At 52.0% G+C, this 22,185-nt stretch overlaps 1 protein-coding gene and 1 long non-coding RNA gene across 2 annotated transcripts; both read right to left on the bottom strand.

The window, feature by feature from the left end:
* Positions 1-381: 381 nt before the first annotated feature.
* LOC120756737 (uncharacterized) lies at positions 382-6,495 on the bottom strand. The gene is made up of 3 exons (XR_005702234.2): positions 6,425-6,495; positions 1,311-1,353; positions 382-836 (listed from the first exon to the last, which is right to left on the bottom strand). It is a non-coding gene; the product is annotated as an uncharacterized LOC120756737 (long non-coding RNA).
* Positions 6,496-10,877: 4,382 nt separating this feature from the next.
* On the bottom strand, positions 10,878-13,002 carry DMRTA2 (DMRT like family A2). Its single transcript, XM_040073174.1, has 2 exons — positions 12,510-13,002; positions 10,878-12,348 (listed from the first exon to the last, which is right to left on the bottom strand). Exons 1-2 carry the CDS (start codon positions 13,000-13,002, stop codon positions 11,480-11,482), a joined length of 1,362 nt encoding a protein of 453 aa, XP_039929108.1. The 3' UTR covers positions 10,878-11,479.
* Positions 13,003-22,185: the final 9,183 nt, after the last annotated feature.

Genomic DNA, 22,185 nt, shown 5'->3' with positions numbered 1-22,185 from the left:
ACCAGCAATTCAGTGCATCACAATACAGGGAGGAAAGATTGTTCTGAATTTTTTTCCTTAGTTATGTTGAACACAGTCCAGGAAAAGAGAATTTCAGCCTTCCTCCTTCCCAGTGTTTAGAAATATAACACAATCCCCTACAAAACAGCCACAAGGATGTAGACACCAGAGGTCTCTTAAGAGTAACTTGTCAAAGCACCTTCAGCATTTCAGCTGGGCCATCAAGACTTTTGCAAGGTCAGGTGTTACAGGGATGGCATGGAGAAATTTGTAATGTTTGAAAAACCAGGGGTAGGCCTAAATTTAGGACCCTGCTCCCAATTTAAAAAAAAAAAAAAAAAAAAAAAAAAAAAAAAAAAAAAAAAAAAAGCTTATTAAATTAATTGTATGGGATGTGACAGAAGTTACTGGAAATGGTATTTTCAACTCTACAGCTGACACATACTGAACTTTTTTCTTTTCCATGTTTCATCATGAGGGGTTGGTTGGTTGGTTTGGTTTTCTCTTCAGTCAGATGTCTCTCTCAGTTTTACCTGCCCATGAAATGTGGAGCCATCACAGACACTTTCCTGACTGCCACCAGACACAGGACTGTTTGGATGAGCCCACGATTGCTCCACATTCTCTTGTCACAGACCAAACTCCACCTTCAGTTCTTGGGTGGTATTCCAAAGGAAAAGGCCAACTCAGAGAGCAGTGACATACAACAGTCCCATCTCATCGCTCTCTTCCTTGTCTTTTGCAATAGTCTTGCAGTGCTGCCAGCACCAGGGTGATGTTTTAACAGTGACTCTCAGGTTTCCACTTTCTTACACCACTCTCTCGTTTCCTCCAGGCTACAAAGGCAAGGTAGATGGGTTTGCTAGAATGCCAAGAGGATTTTCCCCTTTCTAACAAGGTGAATGTCTTTATTGTTCATTAAATGCTGTCCTGCAAATAGTGGCCAATGGTCTTTCTGTAGCACTCATGTTAGAAGCCTATAGGGTTCTGCAGATTATATAAAAAAATATTTGTGCTTTTGTACACCACCTCTCCAGCCTGTTAAGTCTATTGATTTAATAAAACTAGCCATCTAAAATTATTCAATTTTTTTTAATCACAGCAAGAAATGCCAGTAGGAATAGCTGTTCTCACTGCAAGTTGTCTAGGCAGAGAAAAGCTCATAATTCATTGTCTGCCTAAGAAATTCTCTGAGGGGAAGATTTTTACTACTTCATCTTGTTTGCTCTGTCGGTTGATTGGCATGTATCTCTGTATATAACTATATCTGTGGCACAATGTTATAATAGCAAAGAAAACAAAATTACTACCTCTGCCTGACATTTCATCAGCACTACTTGGGAAATATCATCCCTGAAAAACACAGAACAGGGGGTTACAATTAACACAAAGAAGTGTTAATTAGACAGAGCTGAAATGACTTATTATAAAGCAGAGGGTACTTTACTTCTCCATGTCTCACAACAGTACAGCTTCCTGAGTGAAGTCAGGGGCTCTGCTCGGGTAGCACAAAGTGAGGAAATGTATAACCCCTGGTTTGCTGTACTTTATCACTGCACAAGTACTTATTAACAAACATTTTCTTTGGCACATGTTCGTGTATATTCAGGACACAGGGTCTCTTTTGCCATTGTTAGAGATCTGCTCTAAACTCTGAGGAATTTGACACATTTTAATGAATGAAGACAGAGTCCAGGAGAGCTTTCCTGCTACAGAGATTGCACACTTAATTAGGACCCTTATTAAAAATAAATACTCAAGTAGTACAAAAGTCTGCAGTTCAAGTCTCGTGTGTGTCATACTGAAACTGGAGACTGTCAATATTAATAGTCACTTTTTAAAAAATAATAAATTGTTTTGAGTAGCTCAAGGTCAAACAGTGTTGATAAATCAGCAGGAGGATTTAGTACACAAACCAAATCTTCAGGGACCCATGTGCGGTTTTCACTACAAAACCTTACAGCTTCCTTCATTTGCAGGGTCCCAGTAGTGCTCAGAAAAAGCAATATCTCTCTTATTCCATGAGAATAATCCAGTGAAAGTTAAACAAACCAACCTGCAAAGATAAAGGATAACTGTACCTTTCAAAAGACTGGACAGAAGAAATTTGTACGTTTGACTTTCAGTGTAGCACACTCAGCTGAAGCACCAGTTAGACCTGCGTCAAAATCATTTCATTTTCAGATTAATCTCAGAACTGGCCTGGAGCTCACACCCACTGAGCACCAGGAGCATGTTGCTGCCTCAGGAAGAACTTTGCGTGTGTGCATCCTCCTTCCAGACAATATTCTCTGCTTGGGACTATGAAGAAACAAAGGCAGCTTTGCCCAAGTCCAGAATCTGAGTGTAGCACCTGAGAGCCCCACTTACACCACAAACCAAACTGAGGAAAGGAGACCCTCAGCTCATTGACATTTGTGGCCAAATAAAACCAAAATAGCATCAACCAGAGTGATATTCACCAAAATTTTTCATTCTTATTGTTGCTCATGAGGCCTCCAAAAGCTTTAAGAAAATCAGCTACAACTTGTTTTTCCAAAACTGATGAGCAATGCTCAGAACTCGGATAACAAAACTGTAAAAGTAGTCATTTGTGTGAAAATTTAAAAGGGAGAAAAAAAGCATGACAGTAGCTTGAGGGTCAAAAGTTTTCAAATATTTCAAATTTAATTTATGTTTTGAGGATCTATCCAAAAAAAAAGTTTAAGGACAAAAATTTCATACAAATTTCCATTCTGTTATAGCAAAGTTAATTCTTGAACTGGGAGAACATGAGAGAAATTACGGCTGGGGGGAAAAAAAAAATTACTCATGATACCACAAACATCTGCAAAACAGCAGAGACAGTCAACAAAGATGGCTCTGTGCAAAACATTTACTGAAAATCACCGACATTATCCCTTTTGCTGTTGCATTTTGGGTGCCAGATGGCTGGAGGGAGTTCCAGCAGGCAATTTCTTAATGAGAGCGCCTCTGTCCAATATCATCAATGTCCATCAGCTGCAGGATCTACCCTGCTGAGGCTTCCAGGAAAGCCAGACTTTTTACCAATGACTTCACTAGGTCAGTTTTAGCTCTTCACAGTTTACAGATCATTTGCTGTTGTTCAGTCCAGCCCATCTTATCAGGACTAACTTCCCTTAGATATTTCAGTGATGAGGATTAAAATAAAAAGGCTCCTTGAACAGCCTTAGCTCCACTTTTGGCTGTTTTTAAGACCACACCTATCACTTATCACAGACTTTCAGCTTAGCAAAGCCATTTCCCTCTCAAGAGCTGAGTGCCCCCTTTTGCCAGCCCTGGTTCTAGTTAGAAACAAACCTTCCAGGCAAGCAGATTGGTATCCTCATCTCACACAGGTTTGAAGCCCTTTCCAGATCCAGGATATACATGTCCTTGTTTGCCAAGTTCTTCTTTCGATGACCAAGGTACTGAAAACTAGCTGGGCCCTCTCCCAGGAGGGAGATTAGGAAGCCAAAGTGAAATGTGCACAGGGCAAGTTGACATTTCAGCCTGGCACCAGAACCCAGAGACCTTTCCATGTAACCCTCAGGAAGTAACTGAGTAATGGTGACACACATGACAGTGCCTTTAGCAGCTTCTCCAAGTGCCTGGCGTGAGTGGGAGGTACATCCCAAGCATTTTGAAACCATTACACCCCCAGTAAATTAGGGCTGGGTTAACTTGCTCATCTGGTGTACTTTGGGCAACAGATTATGTTTGTAAACCGCATGATGGGCTAATTCCCCCCCCCAAATCCTGCAAGCTTTATGCTACCACCAATTCTTATGTTCCCAGATGTTTTCCAATGGATCTGAAAATAGAAATTCAATTAGTGTTTTGATACTCTTTTCAGCCATTGAACAGGAAGAATATTATAATACAAATATTGTAGAAAAGAGGTCTGGAAACACCTTTCTGACCCCTTCTGGTGCGCGTGAAGCTTTCATGGAGAAGGGTAGAGATTTGTGTAAGAGGCTGGAGCCATGTTTTCCTTGCCAAATCTGCTGGAGCAATTTTCCTACTCTTGGCCCCACTGCATCAAGATTACTTTCTCTGTGTCAAAGTAAAGCTTCAATAATGTGGATAAAAATAATGATTAGAGAAACCAAACATGATTCATCCCTCTAAGCGAGAAAAAAAAAAAAAAAAAGGCAGGCATCTCATAGCACACATTCTAGCACACTGCACTGAGCATTGCAATTTTAGTCCTGTGTGCCTGATCATTTGACATTTACTCCTATTGAACAGGCTCTTAATTAGATTCTCCTGCCAGAATAAGATATCTGACTCTCCCCTTACAAAGCAAAGGCTCTCCAAGTTCTAATCTCCACTACTTGCCCCATTCATTTAGCTGTAAATACCCATGGCTAACCTTGCAAGCAGGAGATTTAGAAAACCCAGGAAATCCATAGGTTCTACTCAAGGTAAACCACGGGCTTCCCCAAGCCCTGAGAGGAAATCAATATGCCATATCCCACTTACAAGAAAGTGAGGTAATGTTTTGATACCTTTGTTCCCAGCAAAGCTCTTTCACCGGTGAGCCCCTCCTGCACAAATCCCAGCTCGTCCTCGCTGTCTTCTCGTGCTGCTGTTGCTCCTCCTGGTTGGAGGCTCGTGCTCTCTGTCTGGATCCAGCTCCCCTTGGCAGGGGTCACACTCCTCTCCTTCCCCTGACTCCAGGTCCTGCTGGCCTTTAAACCCCTTTCAGGGTCTGCTGAATGGTTCCTAGGGGCCCTGCCTTGCTGTCCCTGCTCCTGTCACGCTGAATTTCTGTGAACCTCTCCTATATTCTGGTCCAGGGCTAGAACCCCATTTCACTTCCAAACATCTGATTTTAGCAGCAACCTCAGCATTTTAAGGCCAGCCAGTCATGTTAAATCTCTCTGTAAACACAAACCCCAAGCAGATCTTTTTAAAAGCCTCTGTAATTCATGCTTTCCATCTGCCTGTCAGACCACATGAAAGGATCCACTCTCTGTTTCTGGTTTCCTTTCCATTTCCCTCTTCCCCCCAGGAGCCTGCCCTGCTGTCATGAACACACTAAAATTTGCACAGACCCTGCCCACCTATCATATTTTCCCAGTTAAACAAGCAAATACTTTCTGAGGATATTTATGGCAGATCTGTAACTATTGATGGGTAATAAGACTTTGTGTATCCTGCTTTCAAGGGATTTCTATATATTTTTTCTGTTTTGGGTTTTTTTTCTGAAATTTATCTATGGCATTATTTTACCCTCTCATTTTTTATCTATACATGTATTTGAGAGGGAAAAAATAAATTTTTAGGAACAACCTTAGCGTAACTTTTATAAGTTTCACAGCACATTAATAAGATTCGAAACAAGAAAGGAGGAAATATGGAATAATGAAAAAAAAAAACCTCTCTGAATTCATACTAGCTGCAAGTATAATCACACTGACAACTTGCCAAAGTTCTCATTACAAATCTTCATTACAGAGCTTCTGTGGGAAGTCAGGAACCAGTCTGTATCCCACATCCCTTACAGAAAATTAATCCACAAACCAGTACATGACAAGATTTTGCTCTTCCAGCCCATCAAAACAGGGCTGTCAGGAAGCAATGCTTTTCCCCCTGTAGTTTATAGAGTTTGCAAGGATTTAAGATAAAACCTAAGATAAGACTTTAGCTCCCACATGCAGGTAAATCCAATACTGCACGAAACAGCATTCCAAACAGAATTATCTCCCAGGCAGGTGTCTCATCATGCCCTCATCCACCTCTGCCAAATTCATACCTGTTGTGAAGAGGAGCACATGCTTATGCCAGGTTTTGGATTGAACAGGCCTCAGACCAGACTTTTTTATGGTTAGAAATGTTTACCAAATGGCCAGTTGCAGCTAGAGCTCTCGGTAATAGTCTGGTCTTTCAGCATTTTCATCTCTCTCGATGTCCTTGCTGCCACACGGACAATCAGTGAGTCAGGGTGAGAACACCCGTCACCTCTCTACACCAACAGCCCCTTGCTCAGGCCTTGGCCTGCATCTGAGTGTTGGTGTAATCGAGCCTCCTGACCTCTGCACAGCTCCCAATAGCACTGAGCTGAAATTGGGGGCTTTCCATCTTTTCCTTGAAAATGTAAATCCCACCATAAAGAACCACCTTACCCAGCCTGTGCAAAGCATATTCAAGCCTTAAAGCTCCCTCAGGAAAGGCACATATATAGACAGATATTATAGACATTATTATATTAGATAATGCACTGCAGGTGACACATTTTCATCTTACTCTTGTAACACAGACACCAAGATTGTATTTTAATGATATCCTAAATATTTCCACAGCTCTTAATGCCACATCCCAGCTCTCCATTAGCTCTTGTGAGCCTAAGACCCCATCAGTCCCTTGCCTTGTTCTGTTCTGGAGTTCACCCCTTCCCTCCTCTCCGCCCCTCTTTTACCTTTAGGCATTTTCCAGCACCAGAATTTCTTGCCAAAATACCTTCTGCAGCCGTTTCAGGTCCCACCGCTGCTATCCAGGGTGAGCCGGCTCATCCCCGCACCCTTTAACCTCTTCCTGCCCCGGGGCAGCTCCCTCGCATTAACAGCGCCTCCCCCGCAGCAGCACCGCACCCTCCTTCCTTTGCCGCAGCACTCAGCAATTCCCACCAAATCCGGCAACCGGCCACAGGATTGAACGGGGAATTCAAGGCCAAGGGGGATTGCCCGGCTCCCGGGGCTCCGCCGGCCGAGCCCCGGCCGCTCCCGGGGAAAGGCAGCGGCAGCTCTGGCCGGACAATCGCCCGCAGCCCCAGCAGAGGCCGTGGTCAGGAGCATCTCTTCCGTTGGTTGCTAGATTCCCTAATCACGTAGAAGTGAAGGGTAGTGGCTGAAAAGGAATAATTTTCTTGTTAAAGAGTATGTTTAAATTAATTCTATCTTTTTTTTCTTTTTTTCTTTTTTTTTTTTTTTTTCCAGTAAACTCGTTAGCTCGTTTTGGAGATGGGATACAGACCAGCTTTGTGCAGTTTCAGGGTTGGTTTGTTGGTTTGGGTTTTTTTTTCTTTCCCGTGCTTTTTATTTTCCGAACTTACTGTTAACAGCGGGTTTGTGGGGCTTTTTTTGTTTTCTCCCTAATAAAAATGTTGAGGAAAAATAAAGGGGAAACTGGAAAGGAACAGTGACGGGGGGGAAATATTCTTTTGTGACGGTGTATTAGCATTTCTGTCGAAATCCGAGAGACGGAAATCGGAACGAATTTTCACGTGCCTCAGTCGCTGTTAAAGGCAGCAGAAAACAGTAAAACACTCCGTTCCTCTCCCGTTGTGACTCTGGGTCCCTCGCCCGCTTCCATCTGTTGAGTTCCAGCCGTGCCGCTGCTGCCCCGGGCCGGCTGCAGCCCCCTGGGCTCCCCGGAAGCCTCCGCCGGCCCTTCCTACGGAGCTGCTCCTCCTCGTTTCTTCCACCTGCTTAATCACATTTAAATATATTAAATACTTTCCTATTGTTGTTCTGGCATAGAAGCAATCGCCGCGGTTGCCATGGGGATGTTATGACAACACGGGGGGGATGCCCGCACCGTGAGAAGAGGCAGAGGTGTCCCCTCGCCGGGGGACGTGGGAAGTTCGTGTGCCTGACACCGATGAGATGAACCCGGGAGCCGTGAGGGAGTCTTGGGGTACCTGGCGTGGCCCCCGCCCAGGGGAGCGCGGAGGAGGGATGTCCGGGGGCGAGGGGTGGGACGGCGAGAGCCGCGTTCCTCGAACGGTGCCACCGGCGGCAGCTGTGTTTGCTGAGCGCCGGCACAAAGGCTGCCCCGCCCGGCGAGGGGCACCCGGGGCCGCCCCGGCCCGTCCCAGCCCATCCCATGCCTCCTCTCCGGGCAGCGGGCCGCTTTCCAGCCGGGCAAACGGGGCGGTTCGAGTCCCGGGACAGCCGCCGCAGCGGGGCCGCAGCGCTCCCGTGGCCGCGGAAAGACGGAGCGGGAGTCGGGACTCGGTCTCCGGTAAAACAACCCATCGCTGTTCCTGCTGGAGCGGCCCTGACTGCCCAGGGAGCCGCCTGGAAGCGGGACCACCATCCTTCCCTGTCGTGGGTGTCCCCCCGGCCCCAGCAGCGGACAGGGGACACTGCGGGCCGGAGCCGGGGAAGCGACGCGACCCCGCTCCGAGCATCCCCCATCCTCGGGGCTGGGCAGCCAGCCGGGTTTGCGGAGGGGTGGGGAACAGGAGGCTCTGGAAGGCGTGGGAGGGTAGCGGGGATTCCTCCCTCAGGCTGAAAAATAAACTGGCCAGCCTGGGAAAGCCCCCCCGCTCCCCTGGCCGGCCTCGCTCAGCTCAGCCGGGCTCGGGCAGAGCCGGGGCCCCGCCGGCCCGGCCGGGCTGCCGAGGCTGCCTGGCAGCCAGCAGGGCGAGGGGAGGTTCATTTTAGGTGAAGGAATGTCATTTCGCTACTAAATGGTTAGTCTAATTTGATCTTTATTATGCTCTGGATTAGGGCTGATTCATATTAAACACGAGTGCAGTTAATATAACTCCGGAACGTGTCCCGCTGTATGTACAGCAGCCGCTGCTACAGCTCCGCCGCTTCCTGCGACCCGTGGATTAAGATTTAATTAACAGGGAAGTTTGCGAGCTCTCGCCCGCAGCCTCTCTTCTTCACAAATAATTTATACTCGGTCCCGCCGATTTTTATTCAAGTGACAGCATTTTATTTTACTCTAAAAGGGACCTGAATATTTTATGTTCCGCCGGAGGCTTCTGTATACGAACCTCTCCGAGGCTGCTTCAAACCCAAGGGATTTTTTTTATTTATTTATTTATTTTAATCTACGGGAATTACTTCAGTACAACAATTTATCAGATTCTCTCATCCCCCCTCCTGCTCCCCCCAATCCAACTGCCTAAACTACCCATATGAAAGTTAATCGTCGTGATCCCTATTGTCGGTTGTATAAATCCAAGCTCAAGCCAACCTCCAAGACACGGTAACAATTCTGATGAATTGTCCTGCTCGCCTAACTACACAAGAATGGCTTTTATAATTAAAAGGGGAGCTGAGTTAAATCAACAGCTCCTAAGCCCTTCTCAACAGGGCTAGAATGGGAGAAATGTGGCGACCTGATTTCTTTAAGTAGCAGCTCTTTGTAGCCCGTTCATAATCCAAGATATGGAAACCCATCCTGGGCAAAGTCAGCTGCCAACTAGAAAAAGAAAAAAGAAAAAAATAGGAAAAAAGTTTATTCAGATGCTCGACGTCCATCTTTTTTTTTTTTTTTTTTTCCCCGCCAGTCTAACATAACCCTAGCACTTTATAACCAAACAGACAACTCCTTTTCCAATTAAAGTGGAATTAGGAAACTCAATCAAATTAGCTCACTATTAAAGCCCTTCTTTATTAAACCATTTTATTGTAGTAATATTAAGTTTCACCCGCTCTTGGAACACGAGACCTTAAAAAGTTTTCCTTGTGATATTGATTTGGCTGCTCCCGGGATGGATCAGGGTCAAAAGTATTTGCCTAGGTGTAATCTGTAATATTTACTTACTTTTTCTTCTGTTGGGTTTTTGTTTTGGTTTTGTTGGGGAGGTTTTTTTGTTGGTGGTGGTTTTTTGGTTTGGTTTTTTTTTTTTTTTTAGAAAATCTTAAAATTGTATCCAAGTTGATCAGTCGCATGCGGGATGAAAGAATTGCGTTTTGATGCAATTTGATTTTACCCAGGAGCTTCCTTCCCTAGCTGCGGCAGGACTCCCGTGCTCCCAGCCCCACCAGTACATTAACTGGTTGGTAGGAGCCGCGCTGGCAGCTCCCGGCCAATGTTTACACAGTTATATTTGAAGTGAGAAAGTAAACAGTCCAGCTGTGCCACGGAGCGGTTCCGTGGGATTAGGTTTCCATACCAACCAACTTTAGGAGCTTTTACAGTCTTAATTCAACCATGCACTGAACTTGTTCTTTGTGAGTAATAGTTTTCCTGGTCCAAACACTCCCAGGACTGGCAAGAAAGTCACGCTCCGGCCTTCGGCGGGATCGCATCTCAAGGATGCACGGGGGCACGCCCGCTGCCCCCCTGCTCATCCCAATAAAGAAATAAATAGAGGCGGGAAAGCCCCTGTTACTTTTGGATCTCGGAGAATATTTGGACACGGTTGTCAAAAAAAAAAAAAGTAAAAAGAAAAAAGCCACGCGAGTAGCCCTTACTCTCTGATGAGGCTGAAGGACACAGCTCCAAACAGAGAAACCTTCCCTGCACTGATCTTGACTCATCCGCCTCTGCCGCAAAAACATCTTTACATTCTGGAAAACGTCATTATTAGAGATCTCTTTGCTTATTTTGACACAAAAGCAACAGAAACGCACAATCAAATTTCAGACACGAGGGGTAAAACCTTACCGCTGCTACTCAACCCGCGGCTCGCAAGGTGGGATTTGCTTTAATCAGGCTGCTCTTTGAGACAATGCCAAATTTCCTAAATATGACCAAAAACAACAAGATACCGAAGCGAGAAATCCGGCTCAAATTTATACCTCTGTAGGTTTGGGTTTTGTTGTTGTTTTTTTGGTTTGGGTTTTTTTCCCCCCGCAGGCATAAAGAAGAAAAAGACCAGAACCAGAAATTTGACAATTTCAGTTGATAAGGAATTTGCTCTTGCTTGTATGCTTCATTTTTATTTATAAATTTATCTGAAGAATATCTAGTTTGACCATGATAAAAATGTAGTAAACATGTTTGTACTATTTGCATAAACTCCTTTAAATATTGACTGTACTTGTCAAATGGATTTCCCAAAACACACTCCCATCATCTCATAAAATACCACTTGCCATTCATAAGATCGATTTTTTTTTTTAATAGAAAATAACATTTATTTCTATGAAATGGAAACACAGAATTACCTGTTAGAAACAGCAAGAGGTTTGCTACATCGGAACAAGAAAGCAATTTTCTTGCAGATCACAAATGAAGGAGGCTTATTAAACCATCATACACCATTGGCGCCGGGGTCCTACGGACAGTTACAAATATATCTACTTTCCAATGTTATATACAGACCATAACGTTTCTGGGGACGGGAAGGAAAAGGTTTTCAATTTTGACAACGTTTCATCTATATGCCCGGTAAGTATTACAATGCGCTGCCTAACCTTTAGCTTAACGTTAATATCGAGTTCACCTACGAGTTACATTAATAACTTAGATTTCCATTTTATAACATTATACACTTGCTAGTATACATATATATATATGTACGTGTGTGGGAGAGAGCGTGCGTGCGCGTGTGTGCGCGCACACGCCACGGACGCGCTGAGGATTTCCATGCTTACGGCCATAAGCAACAAAGAGCGACTCATGTCTGGACAATGAAAGTGCACCTTTATCACCTTAACACACCTACGCCTGTCCGCGCCGGGCTCTGCACGCAAACCGCCGCCCGCACGGGGGGAGAGGAAGCCACCCGTGTCCATCCACCCGTGCCTACCTAGCTACCTCTACACAGACGAGCTTTAGGGAGCCGCTATTGCTTCTCGGGGGTGTTGTTGACCATGGGCCCGTAGAGCCCGCTGGAGTACACCTGCTCCTTGTGCACGGCGGAGCGGTCCCGCATCAGGTCGCTGAAGGCGTAGTCCACGGGCGGCCGGAACCCCAGCGTGGGCATCAGCCCGGCCGTGGAGTAGGGGGTCATGAAGGCCAGTCCCCGGCTGTGCGCCGAGTAGGCGAGGCGCAGGGGGTTCAGTCCCAGGTGGGTGCCCAGGGGGTAGGCGCCGGCCTCGGCCCCGAAGTGCGTGGCGTTGGGCTGCAGCGGGGAGAAGGCGGAGCGGCTGCCCAGCGTGCCGATGGCCGGGGCCATGGCGCCGGCGATCAAGGGCCGATGGTGGGCGGCGGGAGTGGGCGGCAGGCCCTGCAAGGCGCCGTCCCGGGCCCAGCCCTCCTCGGGGCCCTTCTCCGGGCCGCGGTTGTTGAGGATCTGCTCGATGGCCTGGACCACGTCCCCGCCGCAGCCCTGCAGCACCAGCTCCAGCACGCTGCGCTTGTGCGCCGGGAAGACGCGCGTCAGGATGTCGATGGGAGTCCGCTGCCGGCCGCCGGCCGAGGGCGACGGGTCCTGCTCGTCCTTGTCCGCCTCCGAGCCCGAGTCCGAGCCCAGCGGGCTGATGGAGCCCGGGCTCTCCTCCCCCTCCTTCGGGCCCTTGGAGACGGGTGAGCTCAGGAAGGACTCGCCGTCCCCGTTCTCCGAGCCCGAGCCGTGGCGAGCGTCTGGGGAGGAGGTGCCGGGCACGGACTCGCCGTCCGGGGAGAGGGGCTTCCCGCCCGCCTGCTGCGGGGTGACGGCGCGGCTGGGCAGCAGCGTCTTGGGAAACAGCTCGAACTTCTGCATCTTGGACTCTGCGGGGCGGAGGGGTGGGCAGAAGGAAGAGAGACCGTCAGTGCGGCTGCCCCCGGCGGGGCCACCCGCCCGCAGGACCGCTCCCCGCTCATCTCCCGCCGATTCTCCGGGCCCCTTCTCCCCGTCCCCCCGGCTCCGAGGGCTCGCAGCGCGGCCTTACCTGAGGCGCCGGCGCCTCCCTCGCCGCCGCCCCCGGCGCAGACGGAGCCGAACACCTCGTACGCGGGCCGGGGCGGGATGATGCCGTTGGCGGCCGCCAGCGCCAGCCCCTCGGCCGTGCCGTAGAGCAGCTGGAGCTCTCGGGCCTCGTTCTCCTCCTGCGCCTGCTGCCGGCGCAGCGCCACCTGAGCGGCCATGACGCGCTGGCGCTCGGCGATGAGGGTGCACTTGGCGCACATGCAGTCCTTCCAGCGGCAGTACCGCTTGTGGCCCTTCAGCGCCGACACCACCCCGTGGTTGCGGCACCGGGCGCACTTGGGCGTCCGCGGGTACTTCTCTGCCGCCCGCAGCAGCAGCGGCGGCGCCCGCAGCAAGCTCCCGGCCACGCTCACCGGCAGCGTGGCCGCCGCCGCGGCGGCCGCGGCCGCCACCGAGCTGGGGGGCACCGGGGGGGGCGCGGCGGGCACGCTAGGCAGCTCCGACCTCAGCTCCATCCCGGCGAGCCCGCCCCGAGAGAGCGGCCCCCCCTCCCCGGCCTCCCCCAAAGCGACGCGGGGCGGGGGAGCCCCTGCGCCGCACCCGCGCCCGGGCGCGGAGAGGCTCCCGGTGCCTTCGAGCGCAATCACGAATGGGGGGCACACGGAGCCCCCGGAGCGGGCATGCAAACCCCAGCGCCTGTCCTCTGGCCTCGCTCGACGCCCTCGTCCCCTCGCACCGGAACGCGGCCCCGGAGGGGGGTTCGAGTGAAGAGGGCCCCGTCGGGAGCCGTTCCGCGCCCTCCTCCCCTCTGCGCCCAAAAAGCAAAGCTAACACAAGAAAATCCGAGAAAACTTAGATCGCTCTCGCTTCCTCGCTCTCCGTGCGCATCTGGCGGGGCAGCACCAAGTCCATCGCGCCAGGCTCAAAGCCGAGCTCTCCCGTCCGCTCTTGCGGGGTCGCCGCTTCCCACGGCGCCCCGGTGCGACCCGAGCTGCTCCCTAAACTCCGCTCCCCCGTCCCCCTGTAACTGCGGCCACAGACTAGCAGCGTCCCTTCAAAGAACAATCCGGCACCTTCAACGGCAGGATCCCTCGCCACGAGCAGCAGAGGCTAAAATCCAACAGAGAATAGCAAAAAAAAAATTTAAAAAAAAAAATTTAAAAAAATTTAAAATGTTAAAAACCGCCCTGTCTCCCGAGCAGCCGAGCGGAGAAGCCGGGCTCAGGCGGGCGGCGTCGGGGCGGGCAGACCGGCGGAGTCGGGGCCGGGCAGGGCCGGGCGCGGAGCCCCCCGGGACGCGGCTTGGCCCTGGCGGTGCGTGCGGCCGGAGCGGAGCGGAGCGGAGCGGAGCGGAGCGCTCTGCCCGCCGCGCCGCCACTCGCGCCGCCACTCGCGCTATTGTTGCGGCCCGCGTTGCCATTAGGCAACATTTGACAACAATGTGGCGCCTGCCATTGGCCAGGGCCCGCGGGCGCCGCGCTGATTGGACGCTCCGCGCTCCGCCGCGGCACCCCGAGCGCGCCGCGCCCGCGGAGCGCAGGGAGCGCCCGGGGGCACCGCGGGGACAGCGGGGGCGTGGGTGTGCCTCAAAACACTGCCCGCTCCCCGCCACCCGAGAGTTTGGCTCGCTTTTCCTTTCCTTTTCTATTTTTTTTTTTTTTTTTAATTTGTTGGAAACGGTACTTTGCCAACCGTTTGATTTTTATTTTTTTTTTTTTTTTATTCTGGGTGTTACTTGTCAAAAGGGGAGGGGGGAATACGCTGTGGAAGGTGACAATTCAATTCAGTTTATGATCTCTCCCCTCCCCTTGGAGATTTTGTTTTATGATAGTACGTAACGACGCCTCTCTTCCTTTCCTTCCTTCCGTCCTTCCTTCCTTCCTTCCTTCCTTCCTTCCTTCCTTCCTTCCTTCCTTCCTTCCTTCCTCCTTCCTTCCTTCCTTCCTTCCTTCCTTCCTTCCTTCCTTCCTTCCTTCCTTCCTTCCTTCCTTCCTTCCTTCCTTCCTTCCTTCCTTCCTTCCTTCCTTCCTTCCTTCCTTCCTTCCTTCCTTCCTTCCCTCTTTCTCTCTCCCCACTCGCTGTCTCTCTCTCTCCACACCCGCAGGTGAATGTACAAGTGCTGCCGCAGCAGGAGAAGCCCGAGGTGAGTATGATTTTCCATCCTTTCGCTGCGCTTTAGCCTGGGGGAGCCCTGCCCGCCCTCCGCTCCACAGAAAGTAGTTCTTTCTTTCTTTCTTTCTTTCTTTCTCTTCTCTTGCCAACTCTTTGCGTGACTACACGTTCAACAGGCGCCTTCCCCACGGGGACAATAAACCCGGGGGACTGATTTTTGAGGAGGAGGAGGCTGCCGGGCTGGTAACTGTATATTAACCCCGGAGCTTTTGTTTTAGCATCAGCCACCCGGGTTTGACGTCACCTTCGCTGGTAGCGGGAGGAGGTAGCACTTCGGTGGGAAATAACGCCGTCTCCTTTCCCCAGGGTTCTCTCCTTTCTTTCCCACGAGGGATCTCCATCCTCCTCGGTACTTTTTAAAGCTTTTTTCACATGAGTCCGTAGCCCGTAGCCGGAACCGACTGCCGGTCGTCGGGGCCTCGTTCTGCCGCTTCAGCATCCCCACCTGCACTCCCACACCGCGAGGGCTGTTCCCGGCGCCTTCCCGGGTGGGTGCCCCGGGCGAGCTGCGGGCCGGGAGCAGGGAAACCGCGGCTGTGCTGGAAGCGGGGCCGGCCCTGCGGGGCAGCCCCGCCGCAGGACACGCAGCGCTCGCCGGTGCTGCGATAACTCTTCCCCTTGGTCACTCTCCTCGCGTGGTTGCGAAAAGCACAATTGTAGAGCCTTCCGAAGTTTCAATATTTTTATTACACTTACATCCATCTTTCTCTCTTTTTTTTTTTTTTTTTTTAATCACGAAATGAGCGTTTTCCTACTCGATTTTCTGCGGGTGCTGCTGCCACCCACTCCTCGGGATTTGGGTGTTATAACACCTTTATTTAATGCAGCAGCCAAGTCAAAAATATCCGATTTAATTTTATTCACAACCACTAATTTTATTCTCCGGGGAATATTACTCTAACCATCTAATTTAACTGGGAATTCGTAGAACTCGATCTGACCTAATAAGAAACATTTAAAGTGTTGCTTTATGTTGGTTTAACATAGGGAAAATATTCTCCCTTTTTCCTGGCAGTTTTGTCTGGGGTTGCGATGAGGTTTTTTTCTGCAAATACCTTCCCTTTCCCCCACGAGGCAGCCCGCCCCCAACAACAACAACACAGGACGGGTTACGCCGATTTCCCCCATTCCCTTGTCGTTCAGCTCTGACTTCAGTTAAAGGGCTGGGTTATCCTTTCCGTTTATGGCGGTTTAAAACTATCTATTTTGGAAACAACCATGGGGGGGGAAAAAAAAAAAAAAACAAAATAAAAACCAAACAAATAAAATAAAAAAATAAATAAATAAAATAATTTAAAAAAAAAAAAAAAAAAAAAAAAAAAAAAAAAAAAAAAAAACACCAAGAGCGGGTCAGTAATCAGCCAGTGAAACGCGGTGGTTTCTGTTCGGAGCCTCAGGCTTTCAGTAACATTGCAAACGGCGGTGTTGAAGTTGGAACACAAGTGTAGCATCTCTACCCCCAGGCTGTTTCCCTGGGCTCCTGCAGCACGGCCCTGCTCACTGTGATAGAGTTGGGGTGCAGTGTCCCAGAGCCGGGCACGGAAACGCCCAGTGCCAGTTTCTGCTGTCGGTCCAAAGTCACCAGAGCACACCCCCTCGTCCGAAACATTCAGCCATGTGCTGGTTTTAAATGTTACACTCTGTATCAACCCGACATCGCAATGGTAGGGGTTCATTAAATAAAAACTTAAAAATTGCAAGGATGTGTAACGCAACTCCGGGCTTCAGCATGTTCTGAGGACATTTGTCCAAATCTCCCCCAATTTCGGGGGCGCTTGACGGCTTCCCCGGTCCCGCTCCTCCCCGGCAGCAGCCCCGGCAGGCGCCCGGAGGCGGAGGGGGATGGAGGAGAAACCTTCGCTCCCGGGAAGAGCCGCTCTTCGCGGCGTCGCTCCTGACACGGAGCCGAGGCCTCTCCTCGGACTCGGCACCCTGCTCCGGGCTCGGGGAGACTCTGCCTTTCCGCTTTCCAGGAGGGAAGTGCCTGGAGGGGCCGCTTCCAAGCGGGACCCAACTATTCCTGTGCTGCTCTTCTTTTACGAGGTGCGTTTAGAAAAGGAGAGCCCGGAATCACGCTTCTCACCGGTTTGATACTTTAACAACAATAATTTCTCCCCTGTCCGTATTTTCCTTCGAAAACTTTCACCGTGAACTCTGGGAACCCAGACAGTGAGCACATTTCATAAATTTATTCAAACAAGCCACCCCTGAGCTGTGGGTTCGCCTGGACCAGCAGAGGCACGGGCAGGACTTGCCGTGGGCTCGGGGCTCTCTCCAGCTCTGTCCCGGCCTGTCAGAGCCCCGTGTGTGTCTGAGTAGGGAGGCAGCGGGGAGGTGGATGCTGCTCTCCCCCCATCGCACCCCTCCCTTTTTCCTCCCTTCTCTCCTGCTGCAATTCATTTCTGTTTGACGAGGCACAATAAAATCTTCTCGTACATCCCTGCTCCCGTGTCTTTCTGGGGGAGGGATGTTTGTTTTAGGCACGCACAGAGCAGCCGCGCTCCCGCTGCCCGGGCGGGACATGGAAAGAAATTCATTTCTCCAAACCCGGTGAAACGCGACTTTAAAGCCCCCGAGACTAGTCTCGCCCCCAGCTTGGCTCCGGGAGCAACTCCCAACGTCAAAACACGAGAGGAGCCCAGGCTTGGACCCCGCTCCTCTCTTGCTCCCCGCAGGAGCAGCCCGGGCTGGCAGCGGGGGCCTGGGCCGGCTCCAGGGAGCGGGGCGAGTGCCCTGCCGGGCCGGGGAGCGGAAAGCCGCCGGAGCCACCGGGGCTAAGGGGTGCCAGGGGGAACCCCACCGTGCTCAGGGCAGCCCGCGCACTCCAGACGGGTGAAAGTCGACGCTACTTCTTTACAGGGATGACCAGAGACGCCGCGTTTCGTTGCGCGGCGCCCCGGTTGCTGCTCAGTTTTCCCCGCCGTGCCTTTGGTTCTGGCAGCATCCAGGAACGCACCGCTGGGTGCTCACGGCCCAGCGCTCAAGGCTGGGTCAGCTCGATAAAACACGACACGGGGTTAATATATTTATTCTGAAGAAGCCCCGATTTCTCCGACGTTTCTTTCTCTCCTCACTCCTCTTGATTCACCTAAAGGCTTCCCATTTTTTCCGGCTGCGCCGGTGCCCAAGTTTGAGAGGGTTGCAGCAGCGGTGCTGCTGCAGCTTCTCCCAGTTGCAGTAGTAAAATCTTAATTAAAAAGCGCCCGGCTATTGGCTGCCATGCGGGGGAAGGGACACGCACGCCCGCAGGCAGCGCAGCCCTCGGAAGCATCCCAGAGAAATATAGTTCTTGATTAGTGTATTTTCATCTCGTTCTTAGCGGAAGACAGTTTGTAAGTACCTGCTAATGTTAGTGCTCTTTAAGGTTTCAATTGTTCTAGGGGGTTTGCCATTGACTTTTTCATTATTTACCTACTGAATCAAAGTAAGCAAATGCCATCTGTTTCCCTGCTGCTATCATCTTCACTTTTAATTATCCGCCCAGCCGCCTAATAGAGATGATATTAAACTAAATCTTTTTGACATTAAAAGTAATTATCCCCAAACCAATATTACAAGAATGAAAATTACCACCACCACTACCCCCCCCCCTTCCCCTTCAAAAAACGCCACATTCCTCCTAGTCCAGGCAACATCTTCAGATCCGGAGCGAAGGAAGGGAGACGGAACTCCCGTTAGCCCGGACTTCTCAAGTATTTGAAACATTATTAACTCGATTTCCCGGCTCCCAGTGGGGGAGGAAAAAGCGACAAGGGTGAAAAATTTGTGGAAGAAAATAAGGGAAATTCGGGGCTCCGCGCACTCCTGCGCGGGCTCCTCTCCGCCCGCAGCCCGGCGGTCGCACGGGGGGAGTCCGCGCAGGGCCCGGGGCTGCCTGACCCCTCGGGGATCCGCCGGGGCGGGCGCAGGTACCCAGCCCCCGGTTTTTGGGGAAGAGCACATCCTAAAGACACAGACATGCGGCCCTCGAAGGGCTTCGCACCATCCAGCGGCGCCGGCCGTGCGCGTCGCGCTGGGGTCGCGGGGACGGACATTGGAGGGACACTGGGATCGGGGCCGTGATGGAGGGCACGGCGGGTCCTCTGACAGATGGCCGCCGGCTGAATTACCTCCACGGAGTCATTTCGCTGACTCCCAGACTTCTCCGCCATTTCTCCTCCGACTCGCTTTAATATGAGCCGGAGCCGCGTTCCCCCATTTCCTTTAATATGTGCTAAACTGAGGTAATTTTAATTGCATGTTTCAACTTTGCTAATTAAATAGAGTGGTCTAATTAAAAGTGACTAGGGAACAGTTTTAATTCAACCCTCTACTTTTTAAACAATCCATTATGCAACAAATCCAGGGTAAGCCCTCCCTTAAAAAAAAAAAAAAAAAAAGCTACAGATGATTGAGTTTTTACACCTTTTTACACGCTCACAATGGGGGGACTTGACCCAACATATGTAGCGGTGGGGCCGGGCCCCCCCGGCTCCCCGGCGGGGCATCGCGACCGAGCCGCCTCGCTGCTGCTGCCCCGCCTGAGCGCGGCTGGACCCGGGGGCTTCCCGGGGCCTCCCCGCTGGAAGTGCGGAGACTATTAGCCCAGCAGAGGTTAGAGTAGCACACCCCCAAGACAGCAGCCCAGGATTTGGGAAAATCGGGCTCTTTACACGCTTCATCTCTTCACCAAGTGCTCATTAGGTTGTTAACCTCTGGTTCACATGAAAGGGGCATGTGATGAATCCCGTCCCGAACAAATGGGCGCATCCCCCTTCAGGCACTGAACAAAGCCCTTAAAATAACTGCACAAGAAAGCCTTTAGTTGTTACTCTAAAATTTCTTTTCTCTGAGAGCTTGTGCCCATCCACACACACGCACACCGACGCACGGAAAGAGGGGAAAAAAGCTCAGACGCGCAAAAATCCATCCATCACCCCCCTCCCCCGTGTGCTGGAGCTAAAAATTTAAAATCCGTGGTCCGTCCCCAGAGCCTTCGGCGCTGGCTGATGTCGCCCGGGTTTGGCTGAGGCTCGGGCTGGGGCTTCCCAAGCGAGAGGAAGGAAATCTTAATCGCTTTAGCGGGGAGGGCGAGGGAGCAGCCTCTGCCTGTGGAGGGGGAAAGCCACGCGTCCCGGCAGGGGACAGCGCTCTGCGGGGACACGGGGGCGTGCGGGTGCCCATGCCGGCCCCAGCTCTGCCTTCCGCTTCTTCCACCCGCCAGCGAGACGAGCTGAGCGGTTCCACAGCGGAGGAACGGGCAGGAGTTTCCCTTTCTCGCCGGGGGAGTGCGGCGAGGGCCGGGACATCTCGGGGGGAGCCCGGTGTCCCCGGTGTCCCCAGTGCCCCGCTCTGCGCTGGGAGCGAGAGCGGCGGATCGGGTCCTCTCCTAAACCAGACGGGCTCAAGCTCCGGAGCCAGCGCCGCCCGCCCGGGGCTCGCTGCCCACGGAGGGCCGGCCAGGGAGCCGAGCCTGGCTCCGCATTCCCACCGCTCGCCTGCGGATTTGAGGCTCTTTAAGACCTTTGCTTTTCTCTCCCTCCCTCCTTCTCCCTCTCCCTTTTTATTTCCCAGCCCCTCGGGCACGGATTAAAGTGACAGACAATTTTCCCCTCGCACCTTAGTGATGGTTAAATGCACTCTGAGTTAATGCGCGGGAAGCGGGGAGGGACGGGGAGGGGAGGGGGGCCTGTCCCGGCAGCGCTGCGAACCCCGGCCGGTCGATGGAGCCGGGGGCGGCTGGGCACGGGCTGCGCGGCGGCGGAGGCTCCGCGGAGACACCCGCGGCTCCCGCGGGAACACGCGCTGGCAGCGCCGGGAGCACGCACAGGTACCGCGGGGGCAGCAGCCCCCGGCCGGAACGACTCGGGAGAGCCCCGCTCTGCTAATTTACCGTAGGGCGCTCCGAGAGGTTCATTAAAAGGGCTCTTGTCAGCTCCCTAACGATCCGAGGGCTTTTTAATTATATTTTATATTCGCCTACCCGTCTCCTAACTTCAAACACATGGTAAAAAGGATTTGCTGTTTTGTTTCAGGTAAAACCTAATAATTAAAATTCAGACCCCGTCCCATGCATCTGCTTCGCCTTTGCCAAATGAATTGAAGGGAGAGAGAAAAGCGATTTCATTGAGATCACAGATGGGGTGCAGGTTTTTGGAAGAAATTTGAGAAACACCATTGTCCAGAATCAAAACTCTATGTCTTGCCCCACAAAGGGGGCTGCTTTAAGCCCCTCAACTTCTATGGGGCTTGTTTTTTAAACTTTAAGTGTTCCGCACAATAAGCTGCCACCAAAATGTCACAACCACTCTAATTCCAAGTGTGTCTCGCTGCAAAGGGTGCAGAAAAATGAAGGGAGCAAAGGGAAGGAGCGTAATTAAAAACCCTGGAGCTCCCTCCTGCCTGCTGGGGCCCGGGGACCGGTCCGGGGCGGGGGCTGCGGGGAAATGCCCCCGCCCGTGGCAGCGGCACGGACACCCCGAGGTGCGGGACCGACCCCCCCGCATCTGCCCGGCCACATCCCGGCTCCGCACATCGCAGCGCTTCCAGATTTTGGAGGCGAAATTGTTTCATTAGCCCAAAGCGGAAGATTAATCCTTTTATTTTTATTCATGATCGTGACAGCCCCGGTCGGATTCGCCAGAGGATTCCCCTCTTCGATGTTTATTGCCCCAGGAGCTCAGGAGCCGCACAATCCTGACGGAACGCGACAGATAAACGCAATCTATTATCCTTTAAGAGACATATCGAGGGGGGTTCGCTGTAACAGCGTCATCAAAAACCCACGCGCACTCGGGACAGAACATGATTCTTGTATTCTTTTCCCACTTCACACGCGGTATTTAAGGGGCCCTCACGCAAACACAGACTTCTCTCAAGTCATGGATGGACCATCCGCAATCTCCCACGGCACCGTCCAGCCCCGGCCGGTGCCATCAGCCCCGCGGGACCGCGCAGCGCTGGGGCGATGCCCGAGCGTGCGGCTCCATTCGTTTGGTTGGTTGGCTGCTCGTTCGTGGGTTGTTTTTTCGGGCTTCTTTTTTTTCCCCCCCAGGGAATGCCCGATTTTTCCTTGCGCGCCCCTCGCCCGGCGCCGGGCTGAGCGGCCCCATCTCCGCCCACACCCGCGGGGGAAGGCGCGGCATCGAGGCTTTTCCCCTCCGTTGACTTGGCTTTCATTATTTTTTTTAAATATTTTAAAAATAATTTTTGGCGGAGGTGCGGGCAGAGCCGGGCCGGGGTGCGGAGCCAGGGCGGCCGCGGAGGGAAGGGAAGCGAAGGGAAGGGAAGGGGAAGCGCAGAAGACCCGCGGGGGCCGCCACAGCTCCGGTGCCCCCGGGAATTGTGCCCCGACGGCTCCGTCCCGCCCGGGAGAGGCCGAGGGGCGGCTGCGGGTCCGGCCGGCGCCGGGGCAAGCCCGGGCGGTGCCCCCGTCCCCATCCCGCTCCGCCAAGCCAACAACTCCCGGAGAGCCGGCGGCCCGGAGGTGCGAAAGGAGCCGCATCGAGGCGGGGATCACTTTTTTTGGGTGTTTTTGTTTGTTTATT

The sequence above is a fragment of the Hirundo rustica genome, chromosome 9 (genome assembly GCF_015227805.2).
Source record: "Hirundo rustica isolate bHirRus1 chromosome 9, bHirRus1.pri.v3, whole genome shotgun sequence".
In the NCBI taxonomy this organism is placed as follows: Eukaryota; Metazoa; Chordata; class Aves; order Passeriformes; family Hirundinidae; genus Hirundo; species Hirundo rustica.
Note: the sequence above shows the minus strand (reverse complement) of the source record. Positions and strands in the feature narration are given on the sequence as shown.